Source organism: Dendropsophus ebraccatus, chromosome 7 (genome assembly GCF_027789765.1).
Source record: "Dendropsophus ebraccatus isolate aDenEbr1 chromosome 7, aDenEbr1.pat, whole genome shotgun sequence".
Lineage (NCBI taxonomy): Eukaryota > Metazoa > Chordata > Amphibia > Anura > Hylidae > Dendropsophus > Dendropsophus ebraccatus.
In genome coordinates, this window is record NC_091460.1 from 61004305 (window position 1) to 61030180 (window position 25876).

General features: G+C 44.3%; 1 protein-coding gene across 1 annotated transcript in view; it reads right to left on the minus strand.

Annotated features, from left to right (window-relative positions):
• The window catches only part of SCFD2 (sec1 family domain containing 2), a 398883-nt gene that overhangs the window by 56336 nt on the left and 316671 nt on the right, over positions 1 to 25876 (minus strand). The window contains 1 exon segment of the mRNA XM_069977619.1: positions 19810 to 19955. Coding sequence (XP_069833720.1) covers positions 19810 to 19955 — 146 coding nt within the window.

Below are 25876 nucleotides of genomic sequence, written 5' to 3' on the forward strand. Positions count from 1 at the left end.
CAAGCTGCATGTATTATGTATTATGTTTTTTGTTTTTTTTCCGCTGTGTAAGGAAAAAATGTTTCATTTATGTGTCTCCTGAAAATCAAGTATCCTTGAATCACATACTTGAAAATAAAAACAAAAAACCCTCATGCTTGACTAAGCCAGCAAATGCTAATGGACATAACCCTAAAATAATATAAATGGAGGAGCAGATGCGGCTCTACAGAGAACAATTATTAAGCAGATGATTCACATTGATTAATAGCAGAGTCTCCTGTAATCTAACAGTTTCTAGTGTTGTTTCCATTCAGCTTTTCTATATAAGAAGACCGCTTCCCAAAGTACTCATCACTACCCCAAGGACTAGGTGTAAAAAGTGTACACCTCTCGCAGTAATTAACATGTACTGGTGCGTTTACACAAAGAGATTTATCTGACAGATCTTTGAAGCCAAAGCCAGGAACAGACTATACACAGAGAACAGGTCATAAAGGAAAGACTGAGATTTCTCCTCTTCTCAAATCCATTCCTGGCTTTGGTTTAAAGCAACTCTGTACCCAAAATCTGACCCCCCCAAACCACTTGTACCTTCGGATAGCTGCTTTTAATCCAAGATCTGTCCTGCGGTCTGTTCGGCAGGTGATGCAGTTAATGTCATAAAAAACAACTTTTAAACTTGCAGCCCCGTGCCCTTATATTGTGTATGCATTAGGCTGGCACCACCTCTCTGTCCCTCCTCCCCACCCAACTCATCATTAGGAATGCTCCAGGCAGATTGTCTCCTATTCGTCACCTGTGAGAACACGGCACATGGGCTGGATCGTTAAGGCACCGGTGTAGTTTTCACTGCAGAGGAATAGGAAAAATGGGAAGGAGGGACGGAGAGGTTGTGCTAGCCTAATGCATACACAAACTAAGCCACGGCCGTTTGGCACGGGGCTGCCAGTTTAAAAGTTGTTTTTTAGGGGAGCGTTTCCTGGCAATGGCAGTGTGAGGTCGCATTACTCCTGAGCTCCCGCCATTAGGGGAAATTCATCAGCTTTTCATCCTCCCTCACCCGCTTCAGCCGGCTCTATGAGCAGGAAAAACAAAGGGCTCACCCCACAGACCAGAGTGCTCCGCTCCGGAGCCCGACAAGGCAGCCTAGACAGCTTCTTCTCCCTCCCTGCTTCCTGCCGGCCCTCCTCTACAGCGCGGCCGCCATCTTCTTCAGAAGCCTCGGCTTGTGGCGCAGGTACCGGGACTCCTAGAGGCTACATTGTTGCCCCGAGCGATCCGCCCGACCAGCCAGCTCCTCCAACACCCGTCTGGCTCCTCGGCGCTCCTGTGTTGCAGCCCGCTCTCTCACTGTCTGTTGCAGCCAGCCGCCATCACCACTCATGGCGCCGCCGCCATTACAGTGCACGGCACTGGAACCGCTCCTACAAGAGACAGCTGGTGGTGAGTCGGAGCCCCTGACCCCTTGGTCCTGCTCACCTGCTTCCCCGCACCCCCTGGACACACCGGAGTCTGCTCCTGGCATAGCTGAGGGTACAGCGGCGACCCCTTCCCACATTTTTTCTGAGGGACGGGCACCATCTTGCCTGGCAGTGTCCGGCTCCCTTACAGACACAGCACATAGCTTCTCTGCCCCCCAGCTGCACGATTGCCCTAAGCAGGGCCTGAATTTATCTGCAGAGGACTAGCCACCTCTTCTCTCACCCTCTCTCCCCTCCCTATACAGAGAGGTTAGTAGACTTACTCAACATGACAGCTAAGGGGCCCACACATAAACAGAAAGACACTGCACATTAGCAAAATGCCCCTCTCAACCCTTCTGCTGCTCCATTTAGCTCATCCCAGGCTGGGGCCCCCTCCTCTTTTGCCCATGACATGGACACTGAAAGCTGGGACTGGAAAGACCATGTCAAACAACTGCCAACCAGGCATGAAATGGAGAAATTTATTGAAAATTCTTACAAGCAAGAGATTTCATCCGTCAAGGCCTCTGTGCAGGAATTAGATACTAAGGTGGATGAATTGGCCTGCAGCCATGATTCTCTCTCCTCTCAAGTCTCTGATTTACAAGCTAAATGCGCTGCGCATGATCAACATATCCAACATCTGTATCGCTTACAGGACGATACTGAAAATCGCAGCAGACACAACAATATCAGGGTGAGAGGGTTGACTGAGGCTGTACAATCTTCTGACCTGGTCCTGACACTTCAGGATATCTTCAGTAATGTTCTGAATCGCCCTATCTCAGATGACATAGAAATTGATCGGGCGCACAGGACTCTGGGACCGGTTAGCCAGGATCCAGCTAGACCATGTGATGTCATATGCCGCCTGCACCATTACAAAGTCAAAGAGGAAATCATGTCGTCTACGAGGATCTATCCCTGACCTTTCTCCAGGATCTGTCACGCAACACCCTACTTCAGAGAAAAGCCCTGAAACCTTTGCTAGAACTTCGTATCACAAAATCAAGTATTAAAATTTACCTTTTATTTCTACAATTAAAATTTCTATTCCAAATATTAACACACGAGGATATATCTGGGTCAAATTTCTTGTCTGCAAATAAGGGCCTATCACCTGTCAGTCAATAGGTCCTGTAATAGCAATCTTATTCTATTTAAATCTAATGTCTCATCTCATACTGGAACTTCTGAGGGAAAAAGAAATCCCTTATGCGTGGGGCTTCCCATTTCATCTGATTGTACGCAGGAATGGCCGGCGCCTTGAGCTTTTTGATCCAGCTGTGTTCCCTATCTTCCTCTCAGCCCTTGATTTGCCACCGGTATCTCTCCCTATGTGGTCCCTGGCACCTTCATTACTGGGATGCTCTGGTGCTGGCTCGGCTGCGGAGGTTGTTGCGGCTGCTGACTCTGCCCGCTGAAGACATCATCATGGCGTGCAATGACTCCCATGCGATCTCTTGGGGGATGAGAGGGGCTTCTTCCCCTTTCTCCTTCCTACCCAAACAGCCATGACAATGTACCTTATTTTTTTTATGTTCTGCCTTACTGTGGTCTTGAGGTTATCTTTTTGTTCCTTGCTCTGTCCTTAGGAGGGGCTCAATTGTTTGTTTATTTGACATACCCATGTGGGGCATAGCGGGGTGGTCATGGTTGGGGGTTGGGCCCACACTTATTCTTTAAGTCTGCATATGGCTACTGTTATATTTTTCATTGGATGACTGTATTATTGCACTGCATTTACGTTTCCCCTAGGCGAGGTTCTGTCTTCCCATTGTTAGACAGGTCCCCATCTAGGTTGACGCCAGAGGCGTTGTTCCCGAGTTGACAGGAGTACTTTTCTGCGAGAGGTTAGTTCTCTTGCAGCTGAGAGAGCCAGCATGTTGGCTCTCCTTACCGTATTGTGTTCCCCCCCCCCCCTCTCCTCCTTTCTCTTTCCTCTTTTCTTTCCGTTTTTGTTTTGTTCTTCATGTATTGTCTTCTTCTTGTGTTGTGGTGTCCTTGTTTGTCCTCTCTTTTTCGTCTGAGGTTTTGGTGGCTAGCAATGGCCCTCTTATCGCTGAAGCTTGCATCCTTGAACGCCCAAGGGCTCAATGCATAGACAATGAGTGCATGTTTTGCTTCTCCAAGAGATGCATTTTCAAACTGACCACATTCCAACAATGCGTTCTCCTCACTATCCCTATTGGTCACACAGTTCCTTCCCAGGCTCTAAGTCTAGGGGTGTCTCAATCGCCCTTCACAAATCCCTACAGTATCAGGTCCTGGACACATTGGTAAGCCCTGAGGGTAGATTTGTGTTTTTAAAGGTTCTAATAGCCAATACTAAATACACCATAGGTAATGTTTACCTTCCCAATGCTAACCAAGGGTCTGTTTTAAGGGATGTTTTGTTGGAAGCTGACCACTTTGTGGAAGGGGTGTTTATCCTGGGAGGGGGTTTCAATATGGCCATGGATCCCCCTTTGGATACATCCACGGGGAGATTGGTGGTGCCACGCTCATTTAGAACCCAGGCACTTAAAGCGCTCCACCTCCATCGCTTGGTTGATGTGTGGAGGATGCTCCAAAGACAGGGACTATACCTACTTCTCCCATGCTCATAACACACATAGTAGATTGGACAAGTTTTTCATTTTCCAACTAACTCTTCTTTCTCACCCTTCTGCCTCGATAGGAACAGCGGTGTGGTCTGACCACGCTCCTATCTACCTATCTGTTGCCATACCTGGTGAAGAGCCGCGTGAATGGACTTGGCGTCTCAACAAGACCCTACTGAAGGATACAGTATGTAAAGCAGAGGTTGAGAGGAAAATAGCCACATTTATAGCCACACATGAATCGGACCAGACCTCTCCCCCTCTACAATGGGAAGCTCTCAAGTGTGTTCTCAGGGGGCATTTTTATTCAGCAGGGGGCACGGCTTAAGAGGGAAAGAGGCGCTAAACTTAAATCTCTATGTGAGGAATTGAACACCGCAGTTAAGTCACATAAGGCATCTTCTACTCCAGACCTCTGGGCCCTGATTTCCTCCCTTAGGGAGTGAATTAAAGATCTAATCTCTCTGACTGCGGATCGGAGACGGGAGAGGTTTCGCAGTTATCTATACGAACAGGCCAATAAATGTGGTAGAGCTTTAGCTAGATACCTCTATCCACACTCTTTTTCCACATATGTCCCGACTCTGCGCCTCCCAGGCGGTGACTTGATTCACGATCTGCGGGCTATAGCAAATGCTTTTGAGGACTGTATAATATACGGGGAGCCTACTCTGACATGCCCAGCTCCGCTTTGGAGGCCAGAATTCGATACTATGTTCACGAGACAGCTCTGCCTAAGCTTGACTCTGATGCAATAGAGCTGCTGAACTCTCCTTTCTCTGCCACAGAAATTGAGACGGCTATTTCTGCCCTTAAAAATGGTAAGAGTTTCGGGCCAGACGGGTTCACCGCTCCATTTTACAAGGCCTTTAAATCCACACTGGCGCCTTTGATGTTCAAGGCCTTTAACAGTATATCGCCTTCATGTCCCTTCCCCTGCATATCCCTAGAGGCTCACGTGGTGGTCCTGCCCAAGCCAAACAAAGATCCTTTGGTCTGTTGGAGCTATCACCCTATCTCATTGCTTAATTGGGATATTAATCTTTATTCTAAACTCCTGGCCAACCGCTTAGGGATGGTGATCCCCGGTGTGATCCATCTAGATCAGGTGGGATTCGTCTCTGGACGTGAAGCTAGAGACAACACCTTACAAACAATTACTTTGATGGCTCACGCCCAGAGGACGAAAACCCCTCTCTGTCTTCTCTCTGTCAACGCCAAGAAGGCCTTCGACAGGGTGCATTGGCGATTCCTTTGTTCTTCCCTGGCTCAGATCGGTGGCGGTCAATCTTTTATAGATCGGGTCATGGCCCTGTACACGAACCCCAGTGCGAGAGTCCGAGCAAATGGCATCCTGTCGGAGGCCTTCTGCATCCGGAATGGCACACGGCAGGGCTGCCTTCTGTTGCCCCTTCTGTATGTTCTCACCATGGAACATCTTGCGATCGCATTGAGGAGTAACCCTAATGTTACAGAGTAACAGACTGGTTGTTGGGCAGGATCACCACAAACTGGTCCTATACGCAGATGATCTGCTGATTTAAGTGACATCACCCCAGGTGTCCCTTCCCACTATCCTTTCTGAATTCGATCGGTTTGGTAGGCTGATTAATTTTCAAGCGAATCTCTCCAAAACAGAGGCGCTTAATGTATCTCTCTCTTCCAGTACTCTAGATGGCCTTCACCATGGTTTTGCTTTTAAGTGGAGGGAGGAATGCATTACGTACCTCAGTGTTCAAATTCCTGCTCAGCTCCATCTTCTTTTCCCTCTTAACTATGCCCCATTGCAGTCTAAAATAATGTCTATGCTGTCAGCTTACCACACAAAATACCTGTCGTGGTTTGGCCGCATGGCTGTACTTAAAATGGACATACTTCCGAGGTTCTTGTACCTGTTTCAGACTGTGCCTATTCATGTGTCCGCTTCTTTTTTTTAAACGCTCCAACGCCCAAAACTAGGGCGCGACACATTATCTAAACCAAAGCAGCTGTGGGGTCGCGGGTGTCCCGGACCTTCAGTTGTATCATGAGGCAGCCATTCTCACACGTCTGCTGGACTGGGCGCATGCTGACCGGGCAAAGCTGTGGGTGACAGTGAAGAAGTCGCTTGCTCCTTCTAATATTCTTATGGCTCCATGGATATCTCCTGGCGGCCAGGGAGATCCGACCTCCTGGCCGTTTCTGGCCCCACATGTATTTTGCATGGGTGGCTAGACATGACATTTCCTCTCAACCTGGCTTGATGTACCCGCTGTTTGAGAATCCTAGGTTCCAGCCTGGAATGTCGAGACGCACCTTATTGGTGTGGGATAGCTCCTCGGGAGTGCGGGAGATGTTTCCTCAGGGGTTATTGCCCACTTTGGAGTCAATTAGATCCACACATCCTAATGCTTTAATTTCCTGGCTGGAATACAGTCAACTTCAATCCTTTTTTCAGGCTCTCGTGTCCAGAGCGGGTCTCTCCAGGCCTCTTACAGATTTTGACAATTGGGTTCTCTCTGATGCGTCGGGTCCACGGATCCTTTCTAGTCTATATCAGCTTCTCCAATCATTCAGTAATGCAGGTTGGGCCCGCTTCATCAGTAAGTGGGAAGCCGACTGCTCTATGACTTTTTCAGAGGAACAGGTTCAGAAGATCTGTAGTCTTATTCATGGTCTTTCCATGGCCTCGCATGCAAAAGAGAAGAACTATAAAATACTGTCGAGGTGGTATAGGTGCCCTACTGATATCCAGCGTATGTATCCATCTGCCTATGGAGCTTGTTGGAGGTGCGGGTCACCGGATGGGGGAATCTTACACATATGGTGGGCATGCCCCGTGATTAAATCCTTTCGGGATAGAGTGTTCCAGGTGCACGAGGCTTATTCTGAGAAGCGAACTGCTAACACACCACAATGTGCCTTGCTGAGTCTCCTCCCGGGCTCTATTTCCTCGATTAAGAGGGGCGTTTTTAGGCACTTCTTGACGGCTGCATGCCTGGTCATTCCAAGACATTGTAAGACCCCGGAGTGTCCCTCTATGACGGAGTGGCTGACGGAGCTTAATGCAATTTGTAGATATGAGGAGCTCATTGCGGAGGATCATGATCACAACACAGCTTATTCTAAGGTGTGGAGGGCATGGGTCTTGTTTAAAGATTCCCCCTATTTTCCACAGCTAATTCGTTGAGCTCCCCGGGCCACTTTGCTGGTTCTGATAAGGTCCGGAGGCGGTCTCTGGACTCTTGTGATTTATAACTCTTTGACCTCAGACGGAGAAGATTATGTATGTATGTATGTATGTATGTGTTTTCCCCCTTTTTTTCTTTTTTTTTGTCTTGTCTTTGTTGTGTCCTCTTGTGGCGTGTCCACATCTGTGGGCGTGTGATCACCGTTATTTGTAATACTAGTGTTATACCTGCGTCTCTTTTTTCCTTCATTTCTGCCCCCGTGCCCCACCTTGGGCGTTCGCCTACTGGAGCGAGGTCTGATAGTGATGGGACCAGCCGCTAACAATTCCGAGATTTGAGGTTGGTTGTTTTTCTATGTTCTGCTGCACTACTGGATTGTAGAATATGCCATTGTTTGTTATGATTGGAAATGATTTTGTACCTGTTTCTTTACCCTGTTTTTCCATAAAACCCTCAATAAAATCAGATTCAGCATAAAAGTTGTTTTTTAGGACAATAACTGCATCACCTGCAGAACGGACCCCAGGACAGATCTTGGATTAAAAGCAGCTATCTGAAGGTACAAGCGGTTTGGTGGGTTAGATTGTGGGTACAGAGTCGCTTTAAAAAATCTGTCAGATAAATCTCTCTGTGTAAACACACTATAAGGGAATAGCTTGACTCAAAGTGGAACTATCAGCATGTTAGACAAATCTAACCTGCTTATAGCCCCTTATAGCAGCTAGGACGCTGAGGAGTAAGGTTTACATCTTACCTTTCTCCTCGGCACCAGTCCTACGCTGTTAGTTGGTGTAATCTTTGGCTGGGAGCACTGTTAGGAGCACTGCCCCACCCCGACAGCGTCATCCAGCCTGCCCGCTCCATCAAAAATATGGTAAACTATGTTATTGTGTGCAGTGAAAAAAAATTACACACAGCAATTTTTACTTTTGATAATGTAAGTCAATAGGAAATGAATTCTGCTGGATGGGTGTACACCAGCACCTGTTTATAGCATCCGTGAACATACGTTTTTGTTTTCTCTCTTTTAGATGCATAAAACATGTACACAGTGATAATCTACCTGTTGGCTCTTGTGGTATCATCATGTATAAGAGAAGCTTTACTTCTGTGTGTTATTCCTGTATTAAGACGTCACTGTGTACACTACTCTCATACTGTGACATCACTGTGTTCACTACTCTCATACTGTGACATCACTGTGTACACTACTCTCATACTGTGACATTGCTGTACACTACTCTCATACTGTGACATCACGATGTACACTACTCTCATACTGTGACATCACTGTGTACACTACTCTTATACTGTGACATCACGGTATAAGTTACCCTTGTGTGTGCACTATACTACTACTGTGACATCACTGTGTACATTATCCCAATACTGTATATATTATCGACTTCTCTGCCCACTATCTTTTTTTTCCTGTGACATCACTGTGTACATTATACAATCCTTAGAGCTGCATCCAACTTCTTCAGCAATCTGTAATCAAATACTGCATGCTTGGGTTTGGACAGAGCTGGACATGCTTGAGTTACGCTCATCTCTAGTCACTACTATTATGATATCATTGTGTACATGATTCCTTTACTACGACTTCAGTGTGTATATTATAACTGTACCATGATATCACTGTGTGTATAAGATCTCTAGTCTAGCCTCTCTGTGTACATTATCCTTATTTTGTGACATGACTTAGTACATTATTACTGTATCACACTGTTTATATTATACCTGTACCATGTTATCACTGTGTGTATTAGGTCTCCGGTCTACCCTTTCTGTGTACATTATCCTTATTTTGTGACATCACTTAGGACATTATTATTGTATCACACTGTGTACATTATGCCTGTACTGGTGTATCACTGTGTGTATTATCTGCATTCTAATGTCATTGTTTGCACTGTTCACATATTGTGACCCTATGTACATTATCCACGAACTGTGACATCACTTTGTGCATTATCATTATGCATTGGGGAGGGCAAATCAATCATAACTGTTTCATGGTCTTTGCTAGCTGCTGAATGTGGTTATGGTAGAGAGGCACCCCTTCTTAAATTTTGCTATGTGGCTCCATGATTGTGTTTTACACCCCTGACAGTACTAGTACATACTGTAAATAAAGTAAACCCAATAAAAGTAAGTACAATAGAGTGCCCAACTGGTTAGAAAGGGGTTAACAAGTATGACAAAACAAAGGGTCCTTTAAAAAAATGCGAACCCTCTCAGAAACATAAACGGGCAGAGTAAAACCTTATTTTTGTGTACATTTGTGGGGACAGCCGGCCTTTGATGTTGATTGAAGGTCCTACTAGCACATGTGCTTAGCATCCAGCGAACACAAGGCGACTGCCTGGAAGTTTGTGTAATAGAGCATTCCAGGGCCGGCCTCAAATCCTGGCACGCAATATTTAAAAAAATCAACCTTGCTTTGCTAGCCTGAAATTCTGAATTTAAGCACCATCTGTTTAATGTCCCCTCCTTGCCAGGGTTCAGCATAAATAGAACCGGGAAAGCACTGACTGTATACAGTATATGAACATACAATAAGAACTAGTCATAGCTACAGATAGAAAGAACAAAGAAGAGCTGGGCAATGCACACTGCAGATGCTGAAATGAGTCAATGTAGACATGCATCTGTGTGATAGTGAAGAGTTATCCTCTATGCACCAGCAAAGAGCTGCATATTTTTATGCTTGAGCTCATCCTCACAATACCTTTGTACTTTACTCTATATCTCTATATGCCTTTCAATGGGCTGCAGGTGTCTCCTACAGTACTCACTTATAGACAGTGGATAACAATGGCACACGTTAAAAGCCAAAATCTTTCAACAAGGAATCCATCCCCACCTAAGTTCCCATTGTGCAGACTGAGGCGCTACTTACTGGGGTTCTTGTAAGAGGTACAAAGGAAGGGAGCTGATACAGAGAGGGTTTATTGTCTGTATTATACTAAGGGTCCTATTCCACCGGACGATTATCGTTTGCATAATCGTTAACGATTAACAATCTCAAACAACCGCTATTGCGAAAGACCTGAAAACGTTCACTCATTTCCATGGAACGATAATCGTTACTTATAATTGTAATTGCGATCGTTTTTTCTTCGCTATTTAGTCGCTATTGCGTTCGTATCTATTGCGAACGACCGAACAATGTCTTATTCAATGCGAACGATTTGCAAACGTTTTGTGAACGAGCAACGATAAAAATAGGTCCAGGTCTCATAAAGCGATCAACGATTTCTCGTTCAGTCGTTAATCGTTAACTGCATTTCAACTGAACGATTATCGTTTAGATTCGAACACTTTAACGATAATCTGAACGATAATCATCCGGTGGAATAGGTGGATAAGGACAAATGCTTAGGAGCTGGCTCAGCATAAATGAAAAGTTTAGAATCACTATGAAATGCCTTTGTTTTTTAAATATTTCATTGTATCTTTAGAATGACCAGAGATTATAAGTATCATTAATACTTTTTATATAACCGCTCAATTGTTGAAAGTTCCCTTCAGGTTTTGCTATTACAAGTAAGGTCTACGCTGGGAAAGCTTCCACTAGAGATAAGCAAATCTATATTAGTATTGAAGCAAATTGCTTTGTTTCTATCTGCATTCTGCTCATCAGGCTGCGGGCTGTGAAGCCTGCTCCGCTCAGTGCTGCTATTCCCCGGGTGCTGGGAAAAGATGGATGCAGTCCTGGGAAACTTCTCAGACTTTTTCAGGACTGGATCTATGTTTTTCCAGCAGCCTGATCAGCACTTCGCTTCATTCCTACTACAGATTCGCTCATCTCTAGCTTCCAGTGGAAACATTAAATAGGTCTATAAAGTTCCGGTGTCAGGGGAGTGCACTTTTGGCCTCTGTCGCTATGTGTGGCCATTGCAATTGCAGGGGGTGCCCGCCGCCAGACTTACGGGGGACAACATTAGAATACAATGCAAAGGTTGACTGCGGATTCCCTAGTGATACTGGGCCCTAAACAAAATACCAAAATACAGCTGTAATTTTGAGTGAGTATAAAACAATGTGTGAACAGGAGCTTTTTGCAAAAGTAGGTGGGAAATAATGAACATGTTTATTATGTGGATGGTCGTAATCAATTACAACCATTACTTTATGCACTGCCGGAAAATTATGACATTAAAATAATATGGCCTTATTTTTACCTCAAAATTACAGACGTCTTTTGGTATTATTTTACAGTGTGTGAACAAAGCCCACATGATCGATGATTTAGGACAAGTCATAGTCATAGTCAGGCTACTTGATGAGTGGGACCCAGTTGATAAGACCACCCGTGACTAGCAAAGACACAGAAGTTGAATGGTGTGTTTCTTCTCCCTCCATAAAACCTGTTATAATAACCTGTGTACAGTCATTACATTGTGAAGTGAACAGCCAACATTAAGCTCACAGATTTATAATAGTCATGACAAGAACGAGAACATTGAGAAGAATGGTGTCAGAGCCATGACAGATGACTTTCCATGACTTTCATGGGAGTTTCAGAAGAATCTTTTGCTCTTTGCTTTACAATCCTATCTCTGTCATGCATCTTAACATTATTTTACTTCCACACCTGTGTCCCTTTGTTACCCTACACATCTTCTTTGATTCTCCTCTATCTGTGATCTTCTATCAAGTAAACCCATGGAGGTTCCTGTGAAGCAGAGGGTACTACGAATGTCACCCACGGGCTAGTGAAGGAGATACTTAATATATTGTATATTTTGTAGATCTTAAAATGAACAGTAACTCTGACTGTGCTACATTGTTGTTTCCATACCTGAAACCCTGTAGCCTGATAAGGCCTCAGTATTAAAAAGCATACTGCCATAATAATAATAATATATAGTACATTATGTCCCAATGAGCATTGTTCATTCTGTTTCAGATTCGTCAGGGATTTTTGGTATGGATTGTACCACTTTTAAAATAGCAGGGGGTAAAATTTACCACCTGAAAAAAAAAAAGCAGGAAAATAAGTATATGTAACCCCTAGCTGCCCCAGTCAGTTATAATACGTCCTTGTAGGAGGCTAGTTTCAGCACCAGGACGATCGGGGCGGCGCAGGGGGCTGCGGATGAGCGGGGGGCTGGGCTGCGGATGAGCGGGGGGGCGGGTTTCGAGCGGGGGGGGCGGGCTGCGGGCGGACTTTCGCTACGACCGTTTACACGGAACGATCTGTGAATTTTTTGCGAAAGACAAATGACGATTTAAGAACATGTTGAAAGATCAAAATAAACGATTTCTCGTTCGTCGTTTGATCGTTTGCTGCGTTTAATAATCGCTCCGTGTAAACCCAGCATTAGGTTGCGTTTACACAAAGAGATTTATCTGACAGATTTTGGCTTTAGCTTCAAAGATCTGTCAGATAAATCTGTCTGTGTAAACGCACCATTACTTTGCAGTTATTCCTGTGAAAAGTGTTAAAAAAAACAGTATGAATATAAATTTGAATACTTGAAGGGGTGAAGATTTCAAAATGGGGTAAATTATGGGGGTTTCTAGTATACAGGCCTCTAAAATATACTCCAAAACTAAACTAGTGCCTAAAGAATTTCTGAGTTCGAAATTTTCATGAAAATTTGGAAAATTGCTACTAAACATTTATGGCCTTTAACATCCTAAAAAAAGTAAAAACGTGTTCACCAAATGCTGTAAATATAAAGAAGACATGTTATAGATATGAATTAATATATAATTTATGTAGTATTACTATTTTCCTTATTGGCAGAGACTTTCAAATGTAAAAAAGTGCTATTTGTTTTCTAGTTTTTCACAACATTTTGGAGTTTTTCACAAAAGGTATTAACCCTTTAAGGACGGGGCCCATTTTCATTTTTGCGTTTTCGTTTTTTCCTCCTTGTGTTTAAAAGGCCATATCACTTGCATTTTTCCACCTAGAAACCCATATGAGCCCTTATTTTTTGCGTCACTAATTGTACTTTGCAATGACAGGCTGAATTTTTGCATTTGGTACACTACGAAACCAGAAAAAAATTCATTCAAAACGCATTTCTTTTATTTGGGGGAACTGTGTTTTTACGCCATTCGCCCTGGGGTAAAACTGACTTGTTATGCATGTTCCTCAAGTCGTTACGATTAAAACGATATATAACATGTATAACTTGTATTGTATCTGAGTGCCTATAAAAAATTCAAACCATTGTTAACAAATATACGTTCCTTAAAATCGCTCCATTCCCAGGCTTATAACGCTTTTATTCTTGGGTCTATGGGGCTGTGTCAGGTGTCATTTTTTGCGCCAGGATGTGTTCTTTCTATCGGTACCTTGATTGCGCATATATGACTTTTTGATCGCTTTTTATTACAATTTTTCTGGATTTGATGCGACCAAAAATGCGCAATTTTGCACTTTGGGATTTTTTTGCGCTGACGTCGTTTACCGTGCGAGATCAGGAATGTGATTAATTAATAGTTCGGGCGATTACGCACGCGGCGATAGCAAACATGTTTATTTATTTGTTTACTTTTATTTAAAACCTGGGAAAAGGGGGGTCACGAAAATATGTCACGAAAAGAAAAAAAACTATCTTGGAATCCCAAGGATTGGTAAAAGCATTCCAAAGTTATTGATGCATAAAGGGACAAATGTCATATTTGAAAAATGTCGCCATGTCAAAAACACCAAAATTGGCTGTGTCCCCTAAGGGTTAATGCTATTTTTGTGCTTAATTTATGTACATGGACTTGAAAGGCAATAAAGACCCATGGCATAGGATACAATTATTTATCCGAGGGGTGTCAGTAAATTGTGCAGTTCCCTCAGATAGTGCTGGGCAGCCCACCTGATAGGATAATATGGGCAAAGAATGAATGAAGCTGGTAAGCCGCTCAGCTGAGCATTTCTCTCCATGTCTTGCTGCAGGCAACATAGACTTATAGTCCGAGAGAGACCATTGCTAGTGTAGGACCAGGTCACCTTAACGTGGTGAGTTGGTACATTCTGTTTGATCAAATGGTTTGCTAAGAGCCTCATTTTACCTGCCTGTTCTGTCCCAGCTGCCGGATTCCAGGCTGCCCACTCTCTGCCGCTGTCAGTGTTTTAGCAACATACTGTGACGTGGTGTTCCCATAGGAAATGGTGCTCAGCTTAGATTCTATACTGTTTATGCTAAGCAGCCATTTTGGGTGGGTGCCGCACGTCAGTGGATGTTGCTGAAACACTTGCTGCAGCAAACTGTGTGCCATAGGAGCGGACAGCGGACAGGAACAACGGACTATGGCAACGGGGCAGGAATGACAGGGAGCTGGGCCAAAACACTAAGGGAAGCATGTAGAGGCTCCAACAAGAGGGACAGGGCATGCTGGGATTTATAGGGAGTGATTATGTGCAACTACCAATTAGGGGCAGACTGGCCCTTTAAATCTGTGACAGCCGACGCGCGCGCCTTAGGAGGCGGGGACGCGCGCGCCGGCCGGGACAGGCGGAGACCGGATCGGGGCGAGGTAAGGCGCCCCCGGGGGCTGAACTAGCCGCAGCGCCGGGTCCCTGCACACGGACACCGGTGGCTGCCTGGGACAGAGGGGAGTTGCGGCGGTGCCGCAGCCCTGAAACTCTCTCAGACTAAGGGGGAGATTTATCAAACATGGTGTAAAGTGAAACTGCCTTAGTTGCCCCTAGCAACCAATCAGATTCCATCGTTTATTTTCCAAAGAGTCTGTGAGGAATAAAAAGTGGAATCTGATTGGTTGCACCTGAGCCAGTTTCACTTTACACCATGTTTGATAAATCTCCCCCATGTACCTACAGGGGCTGGGTGAAGTGCACAACTATATAAAGGAGGTTGCCACACACCCCACATGTGAAACACAGAAAAGCCAACGAAAGCCAGCACATCACACTAACACCTGTTTACAATGTGCAGTTTGCACGCAGTCGTGGCTAACAAATATTCTATATGGCACTTACAGTTTGCTGCAGCAAATTTTTGCTTCTGACTATTTGTTAGCCACAGCTGTGTGCAAACTACACAGTGTGAACAAGTGTTAGGGTCCATTTACACAGAAAGATTATCTGACAGATTATCTACCAAAGATTTGAAGCCAAAGCCAGGAATGGATTTGAAAAGAGGAGAAATCTCAGGCTTTCCTTTATGACCTGATCTCTGTTTATAGTCTGTTCCTGGCTTTGGCTTCAAATCTTTGGCAGGTAATCTTTCTTTGTAAATGGACCCTTAGGCTGCATTCACACGTTCCGTGTTCCGCATGGAACATGGATGTGGAATGCATATTATCACAGATGCTGCCCAGGCTGCGGGAGAGTCTGGTAAAGGCATCCCACGTCCGTGTTCCGTGTGGAACACAGAACGAGTGAATGCAGCCTTAGTGTGATGTGCTTGCCTTTGATTGCTTTCCTGTGTTTCACATGTGGAGGGTGTGGCTACCTCCTTTATAGCCATGCACTTCACCCAACTCCTGTAGGTATTTAGGGGGGATTTACGAAAACTGGCGTACAAGAACGCCGGTCTTATATTAGGTCCGCCCCTTCTCCCCAGCAGAATACACTAAGAGGCGCACGCCGCTTAGTGAATTCGGCTGGTCGGGCGCCCGAATCTGCGCCCAGCATACAAAATCTACACCTGCTTCCAGCAGGTATAGATTTTGATCATGATTTACACCTGCGAGCAGGCGTAAATCATGATAAATGAGGCACAGAAGGAGGCCATGCCACGTACACCAGGGAGAAGGGGTGAATCTGCACCTCCTCCCTGACATACGCCTCTGGCGAACGCTTCGTAAATCCCCTCCATAGAGTTCAGTTGATCCTATATGCCCAGATATGTAAACTTATAAGTACAAGAGAGGCCATTGCTAGTGTAGGACCAACTCTCTGAGGTCACCTTAACGTGGTGAGTTGGTACATTCTGTTTAGTCAAATGGTTCGCTAAGAACCACATTTTTTCAAAAAAACTAAAATTCTATATGGCACTTACAGTTTGCTGCAGCAAATTTTTGCTTTTAACTATGTGTTAGCCACGGCTGTGAGCAAGTGTTAGTGTAATGTTCTAGGTTTTGATTGCTTTTCTGTGTTGCTGAAACACTAACAGCAGCGGACAGTAGGTGGCCCGCCATCTGGCAGCTGTGGCAGAATGGGACAGGTGAGTATACATAAAGCATCCCCAATTATGAATTTATCCTAGTCAACCTCTTTAATCCTTGGAGAAGGCCAACCAATAACTTCACAAAGACCATGCTTTCCCCTCTTTTTACATGTTGCTGACACTATAGAAGCCTTCTCTATGTTGACGTATAATACTGGGCGGTCACCTTTCCCTGAAAACTTCATGTGAGTAGCTGTTTATCAGTATTTTATACCTGTAAGACATAGCATTATGACATCTCTTCTCTGTGGTTATTGCTGCTTTTCTATCATTTACAAACAAGGGTTCATAGAAATGTTTTCATTTGCACATGTCTCAAAACTTTACATTGCATCAATGTTCCAGCTTTCTGCAACTTTGGTCCTATGTGACATTTCAATGGAAGATACATGACTAAAACAGGGATGGGGAACCTTTAACCATCCAGCTGTTGCAAAACTACAATTCCCATCATGCCAGGCCAGTCAACGCTCTTTAGCTGTCCAAGCATGATGGGAATTGTAGTTTTGCAACAGCTGGAGGGCCAAAGGTTGCCCATCCCTGGACTAAACATCATTGTTGAAAAAATCTGGGAAAAAAAAAAAAAAGTTTCACCTGGGCCTAAGGCCACATAAGATAAATGCATAATAAGATGCATGAGGATTTCTTAAAAGACCTTGGATAATCAGAAGCGGACCATAAATACAAGGTTCTCTTATGTCTTGTATTAGTGGATTATTAGTGAATTTGGAGATTACTGTAGGACCACACAGTAATACAATGGGCCAGTTGTCCAATCTTAGCAAGCATACCATATGGCTATTATAAAACCAAATAGAAAAACAAAATGATCAAACATTGTCAAAATAATCGAAAAACCTAGATTAGAAAGAGACATGAAACATAACAACCAGAAAGATAGCCATCTTCATTGCTTTTATTATAACACGTGACGTACTGTAAAATATGTGCACTCGTTGAGACCCTTGTATCATTTTATACTAAACAACCAAATATTACGATTTTGTGTTTATGTAGTCACACATGAAGAAAGCTCCGGTTCCACATGTAAGATCCATTTATTTACAAGGGATTTGATGGTCGCAGAGTTGGCAGGAAATTGCTGACTAAAAAAATGAACGATAATAAAAAATGCATGTACAAAGCACAAAAACAAGTTATGGCCACGAAAATATAAACTTCAAAAATGAGCGCAGAACTACGCACACCCAAGACAAATAATCTTTCACCTCGTGTGTCTATACATTACGCTCAATGCACAGTTATGTTGTTCCTATGTATAGTGCACATATAAAAACATGTCAAATTTTGTATATGTTTAGTAAAAATTTTAAAAGCTAATAAACATGTGTATTCAAGTATAAGATCACTGTCCAAGGTCGTCTTTACCACTGGATGGTGGATGTGACCACCTTGGGCACTGACTAGAGTGGTACAAAACCAGTTACATTGTGAACATCTGCTCAGAGGAGGCCGCTTTCTTTAATGACAAGAAGCAAAGGGTCATATGGGAAAACAGATCACCCATCTCAGGGAGACCAGCCACTGAAAACACTGTTGGCCGCCGGTTAGTAAGTGCTCAATACAGTGAAATCCCAGGTGCATTGCTCTCTGGGAAATACAAATGTGCAAAAACAAGCCTGTGGAGCCTCATTTACGAGTCTCAAAACATAGAACTAGCCAGATATCCGTCAGGGAACGGCCCAGCCAAGAAGTGGTTCCCTGTAGGGGAACCACCAGAACAACCATATTAAGTGGACCTATAGGTCAATGCAATGACAAGAGAAAAACCAGGGCCAGGCATCCATCCACAGATAGCTATTTCGGGATGTTGCCCCTCATCAGTGTGGAACAAGATTCTGGCTAGGTGGGAGCAATGCCTAGAACAGCCATACAGGAAACAAATCACTGATATCAGGGAGAACAGCCGAAGATAACACTGCTGGCTAAAGCGCTCAATACAGTGAAATCCTAGGTGCATTGCTCCCTGGGAAATACAAATATGCAAAAACAAGCCCATGGAGCTTCATTTAAGAGTCTCAAAACACAGGACTAGCCAGATATCCCTCCTGGAAGAGCCCAGCCAAGGGGTGGCTCCTGTAGGGAAACCCCTAAAACCACCATATTAAGTAGCCCTATAGGTCAATGTACAGACAAGGGGAAAAAAAGCAAAGGGTTGCTTCCTCTGAGCTGGGGGGTCCCAGCCCAGAAAACAAGACCCTGAGATTAATAGCATTAAGACAGTGTGTGCAGAGGAACATACAAGCCACTGGCATCCAGCATCAGGGCGTTTTCTACAGCAACCTTTTTTCTGCCAGTGATCAGACAAGATGGCCCAGTCGGTTTGGGACTTTAGTCATATGGCAGTGGACCAGCAGCGGACTTACCATAAACTTGCTGGACAGCATCGCAGGACCTCTGCCTCATCCCTATTGCAGCTCCCTCTGAGTCCTCGAATTTCCCACAGCTCCCCACCAGCCGCTGCGGGTAAAATGTGGCATAGTTGCAGCTCTAAGGGTTTGGTGCTGGTCCGCACATTAAACAGAGCAAACTGTACACAGTACAGGGGCTTGGATTAGGTTTTTTACTGAAGTCCCGCCAGCACCAAATTTACATGGGCCGTTTATTGGTAGTGAGTATAGATGAGCGAAGCAGGCTTTGTTTAGCGTCATACAAAACAGAACAATCGGCTTTTGAATCTCGCTGTCTGCCCACTCTGTGGAGAAGGTGGGAGACAGCATGAGGACCGCTTGGAAAACATGGATACAGTCCTAGAAAACATGGATACAGCCTATGGATGTATCTTTATTTTCCAGGCGATCTTCGGGCCTTGTAGGAATGCTTATTTATCTGATAATCGACCCAAATAACAAGCATTTGCTGAATCTTTTCGGTGGCTATGTACATTAATGTTATTAGCCACACATCTCCCTGTTTACACAGGCCGCACGAACGATTGCAGTATGATTAATCAAACCTTATAAAGGCTCTGCAAACGAGTGCTGATCTCAACGATCGGTGCACATGAGATGCCTTCCATTGGGCCGTGTAAAGGGGCCAAACAGGCATGTTAAAGACTTGTTGTAGATTTTTACTTCACTTAAAGTGAATGAAAGAATATGCACCAAATCTGCAGAATTTCAGTCCTGTGTGAAAGCTTTACTACACGGCTTTTTTACATGAAGGGTACATACACACTACGGAATACGCGCAGAGACTTCAAGCGGATTCTGCCACACGCCCTTCACTTTAAGTTCCACCCGTCCCCTAAACTCAATGATATTCGCTGCAGAAATCCACCCAAAAATTTGACATGTTAATTCATGTCAATTGACATGTCATCTCCAGAATTATAATGTACAACAATAATGAAGGAGATTCTAAATCTAAAGTACTGTATTTGACAAACTTCTAGGAAAGATTGTAATGACGTACTCACCTGTTGTATATTGCTACCAGGTACATGAACAGAACTGAATAACTTCAAGTGTGAACGAATCCTGGTAAGATCCCTCAAGGTATCAAACACTTTATCCACCACAGTTGTGGATTTTTCCACAGTCAGCCCAGATGGGGATTCACATCCTGCAAGGGGAAAAAAAAGACTGTTATTTCTTATGCCCCCCATTGCTTGGTTGGTGCTTCTTAGATACATAGCAGTTTGGTCAGTTTTTACTATCCTTTATTCCTTTAAACCTATATGTTAAATGGACAGCAAAAACCAGTGTGAACCTAGTCTAAGTCTGCATCAAAAACCGATGGTAACAATCTGTACAATTTCTTTTTGCTGTAAAATATCGCAAGTCCCAATTCAAGTGCGCCAGATTCATCAGTGTGACGCAGGACCTTTGATATATCTTTGCGCATAAAGGCATCTACTCTAAATTTAAACCAACCATTACTTTGCATGAAGTGCACCAGACAGATTTTGGCGCATGTTTCGGAGCAGAATCAATCAGGTTAGACCATGTTCCTTTAACCGAGGTCACACCCCTTTTTGTATCAGGCCACAAGTGGGGATAGCATAAGATGGCAGCCAACCACCAGCCACCTAGAACTGCTACTGTTTGTATGACAAGTACTGTGTCTTGTAACCATCAAGCTTTCTGAACTGTGTAAATACTAGAACTGACAATCCTGTTGCCCCCCATGAGTAAAACGTTATTTACTGCATTGCCATTTCTTCTCCAGGATGGTCACCTCTTCACCCTTCTGAGGGTTCACCCCCTTGGCCATGCTACATTAGCACAAAACCATGGCCACTGCAGTCTCTGACATGTGATTTCACAAGAATGAGTAAGTGTCGATTTATGCCTCCTGAATTAATAGCCGCACAATCCAGAAACTAGAGACGGGACATAGAAATTCTTTTCATAGAGATCATTTATTGGCTACATTGCTAACATGTGCAGTCTCTAGTATGTGGACTGTGTGGCTGTTAAAAGAGCAGGCAGGCAAAAGCTGACATTCAGACAGTCTAGTGAAATCACATGGCAATGTCTGGGACTACAATGACCACGGTTCTGTGCTAATGTAATATGACCAAGCCAGGGCGAGGAATTAGCAAGGTGGGAAGGGGTCTAGACGTGACCACCCAACAGAGAAAATAGCAATGCCAGAGACAATGGTTAATCCAGGCTTGATTAAAATATTGGTCGCACAGTGGTTACCTGTATTTTTTAGGAAAGAAATCGATGACACCTGTTATGGAGTATTCTCTAGTAACTATGGGGGCAATTTACCAAGACCAGCGTTCTTGTATGCCGATCTTAAATGAGGCCCGTTCTCTTTTTCCCAGCAGGATTCACTAACAGGCACATGCCAGAAATCTGCCGTCCGTGCACCCGGACCCAACAAATCTACAAGCAGGCGTAAATCATGGTAAATGAGGTGCAGGAGGCCACGCCTACTACCCTCCTTGGCGTGCACCCCCCGCCCAACCATCAGGTAAGCGGGGGATACAGCAGGTATATGCCAGGGAGAAGAGGCAAATCTGTGCCTTCTCCCTGCCGTACGCCCATGCCATAACATTCATAAATGTCCCCCCTATATGTATTGTACCTTGTCTGGGGCTATCACACCATTGGACAAACCTGTATTATTGTATTGGCTGCCATTCGAATTAGGCAAGTTAGAGCTGTCTTCACATAGTCATACATATTCCAATAAATATATGATCAAGTCCAGATGCTATTTGTATTTTGATGATGACAAGATTACAATCATTCTTCTCTTTGCAGCTACAGTATTGAAGTTAACATGCTAGGGGGCAGAACTTCTATTGTACTGTAAAACCAGACCACGTCATTTGCCCTGTTTAAGTGTTGGCTGCTTACGTCTTTGTCACTAGGTCTAAAGTTTAGAGATCTGCTTGTAGAATAAGTAGCTAATGTGTCTGTGACCGTTGCTGTTGGATAATTTTGGCGATTGCAGATAGAGATTAATTAAGGACGCAATAGAACATTTCATGTGGCCATCTTCTCGTAAAACGTGTCCAGTGCAAGAATGGTCTGGACTGTACATCTGCCTGCACATGGGCACATCAAAGCAAAGTACAGACTGTACAGTCTGGACGTTACACTGGTGAAGAATGCAAATTAAACCCATAACGTGGCTGTTAATGTAACAAGAAAGGAAGAAACGTCTGTCGGAAACTTTGTCTAGTGTTTGAGATGTAATAAAGCACAAGGGGAAAAACGAATACTGAAATGATTGTTTTGCCGTCTGATTTGTTGCTAAATCGGCCCATAGCCCAGACCTGGCTTATAAAATGGGAGTACAAATCCTCAGCTGAATTTCAGCTTCTAAAGAAATCAAAGACCTCAACTTAAAAGCTACAAGGTGATGAAAGACAGCCACACCCTGTTATAAATGTCTCTTTCCAGACTATTTGGCACTGGAAGCAAAAAGACCAGAAAACGTGCTACTTAAAGCCAGTAATAGCTCCTATAGTATTCATACTGAAACCCTGAATTCCCAAGACTGGAGGAGGGTCGCGTGAGACAGACTTGGTTTGATTGAATCATTGCCAAAACACACACAGTTACAGTCGGGCCTGGTAGCGTGACCTACGAAGGCATACTATGATTTCATTACACTGCAGCCTATGCATGTTGAGCCAGGTGTGTGTCTTACACAATGAAACGACTGCTCAAGAATGCTCCAAGCCCCCATTAAGACACGCCGTTTTAATGCACAATGTCAACAAGCTTTGATAAAACACTTTGGAAATGTAAAAACTTTCCTCCGCATTAGAATTACAGCTCCATCTTTGCATTAAGTGATTGTTTTCTACCAAATGTAAACTACATATGGAGGTTTCAATGAGGACATAGGAAGCACTATAACCCTCATTATTTTTGTTAATAGAAATCAGGACAAGGCGATGTTTAGACAGATGCAGGGTTGTTTAGGTGCATTATATTTCCGTATATCTTACTAACTGCGGAAATAAACAGAATGTGTTAGTTACGGAAATCTGAGCACATGTTATAAGGGAAGAGCATGTGCTGACCAACAGCATGAAATATCTGGATTTGTCTGATTTGTTTAAATGAGTTAGGAATAGAGATAAGCGAACCTTGAGCATGCTCGAGTCCATACGATCCCGAACTTTCGGCATTTGATTAGAGGTGGCTGCTGAAGTTGGATAAAGCCCTAAGGCTCTGTGGAAAACATGGATATAGTCATTGGCTGTATCCATGTTTTCCAGACAACCTTAGAGCTTTATCCAAGTTCAGCAGCCACTGCTAATCAAATGCCGAAAGTTCGGGTTCGGATGGACTCGAACCCGAACCCGGTTTGCTCATCTCTAGTTATGAACTAACTAGTTCACTCGCTATAAGCTGTCCAGCTGATAATAAATAAAATCACCACCAACAACCAGTATGGGCAAACCTGGGTTGAGTTCACCCCCCACACGCCCTTCTCATCTATCGCCGGAGAGAAGGGTGGTATTACCCTCACGACAGTAAACTCAGACTGTTTGGCTTGGGCTGCAATCATTGTGTAGGTGCCATCTTTTCTTGCACTACATAACTTCTCACAACACCAGTAGTTTTGAGGATGAAGTTTACTTTCCTCACCGTTAGGACAATTGACTTGGATATATGCCATAACAAAAAAGAGCACCATGCCTTCAGAAACCGTATACACAGCAATGCTCCACTGCAAGTGAGTTGTAGAATCAGACCAGGTCTGACGCTGGTTTTAGGGTGGATTATGACTAGGGATGGTCCGAACTTGCTGAGGTTTGGGTTCGTATGAACCCGAATGCTTGGCATCAGATTCCTGCTGTCTGTCCGCTCCGTGCAGCGGGTGGATACAGCGGGAGGACCAGTAGTGGATTGTAATAGGGGCGTTCCGGGCGTTCTGGGGGGCCCATGACCACCCAAAAAGACTTATACTTTCAGTGGTGTACTGTCTCCTGGCTACACTTCCGCCATGATTTGCAAAAAAATCACAGTTTTTTTATGGCAATTTTGCACAAATCAGGACATCATGACATTATCTATACTGGTTTTAATCCCTCCTGTTTTTTCCCATTCTGTTTGCTGCAGCTATGGTGAGTGTAATGCCTTATCCAGACTTGTGCTGTTTGGGGGCGACCTTCTCCGCCGGCGGTGCTGGCCGGGTTCTGGTGTGGTGTTTTTGGGTCTGGTCCTGTGGCATGGGGGTCGCAGGGCCGTCCCATGGCCCCCGTTCCCTGGCTGTGCACGCCTGCGGGGTTGGTGGCCACTGACTGGCACGGTGTGGACTTAGTGTAGGGACCCATGTGTATCAGATACCGGCACGAGGTACATGGGGCAGTATGGCTTGATCAATTCATACACAAAATTCTGATGTGTTTTTTATTTTAGCCTAGCGGCACTAGTATCAGCCATAGGTGTGAGGTGCAGCACTCTGTTTCTTCCCTGAACCGCATTATCTATACTGTACTATGAACGCCAGGCTATTGCCGCCATAGTTACAGTGGGTTGGGGGGGCCCAGGATTGGTGAACAGCCCGGGGCCTATGGTAAAGTTAATCCGCCCCTGGGGAGGACCACCTGGAAAACTGGGATACCGCCTATGGCTATGGAAGTATCCCAGTTTTCCAGGCGGTCCTCCCGCTGTATCCACCCTCTCCATGGAGCAGGCAGACAGCGGGAATCATTTCCGAGAGTTCGGGTTCTTACGAACTCAAACCGAACCAGGTTCGGACCATCCCTAATTATGACCTTTTTTCTTATAGAAAAGCATGGAGGCTGCTTCATGGTAATCCTGCAATTTTACAGCGATTCACATGCAACCAAACATTGATGTCTTGAGGTCCTGCCATATCCAGAGCCTATTACAAGGCCCGACAGCTGTGCAGGCAGAGCTGCACCAATGATTGCTGGATCGTACCTGTGGCCTTTTGCGGCAATAATTCTGCCATAGGACAGGCCTGTACAGCCCATAGTCTACTAGTGTACAAGGGCCCTTATTCTTTACTTTACATAAGATGAATATTTTTTGGACCAAGATGTTATACATCACATCATAAATAAACAATGAATGAAATGAGTGAGGATATGTTCACATCTCTTAAAGGGGTTGTCCAGCGAAAATCTTTTTCTTTCAGATCAACTGGTGTCAGAAAGTTATATAGATTTGTAATTTACTTCTATTATAAAATCTCAAGTCTTACCATACTTATTAGCTACGACATGTCATGCAGGAAGTGTTGTTTTATTTTCAGTCTGACACAGTGCTCTCTGCTGACATCTCTGGCTGAGACGGGAACTGTCCAGAGCAGGAGAGGTTTTCTATGAGGATTCCCATAGAAAGCCTCTCCTTCTCTAGAGAGTTCCTGTCTCGGGCCAGAGATGGCAGCAGAGAGCACTGTGTCAGACTGAAAATAAAACAATATTATCTTCAGGACATACAGCAGCTAATAAGTATGTGAAGACTTGAGATTTTTTTAAGTAAATTACAAATATATATAATTGTCTGACACCAGTTGATTTGAAAGAAAAAGATTTTCGCTGGATAACCCCTTTAATGTCATTACTTCATATACAATGGATTATTATAGTAAGGTGGTAGCGCAGTCTACCATGCTATCCCACGTAGTGCCAAATGTCAGACTACCTCCATGCTATTTTTGCAATGTACACAAGTGACAGTGACAATAATAGATGTAGACATACTCTAAGGTTCCTTTTAGACACGCAGATGAGACATCCATGACATCTCTAATGGAAGCGTCGATCAGTAAGAACGGCGGCTTGTTTGTGGTGCCTTAAGGCCCCATTAACACGTAGCAAAACTAGCGGAATGCCGTTAGCCTCCCTCTCATAATGGGAGTCTATGGGAGGCGCCCGCTGCTGTTCTCACATCGTCTCTCCGCGCTAAAGAATGAACTTGTTCATTCTTCAGCATGGGGAGAGCAGCAGCGTGTGCCTCCCATAGACTCCCAATATGAGTTAGTTTTGCTACGTGTGAACGTAGCCTTACATGGTACAAGAAATCGAGCAGATGGGC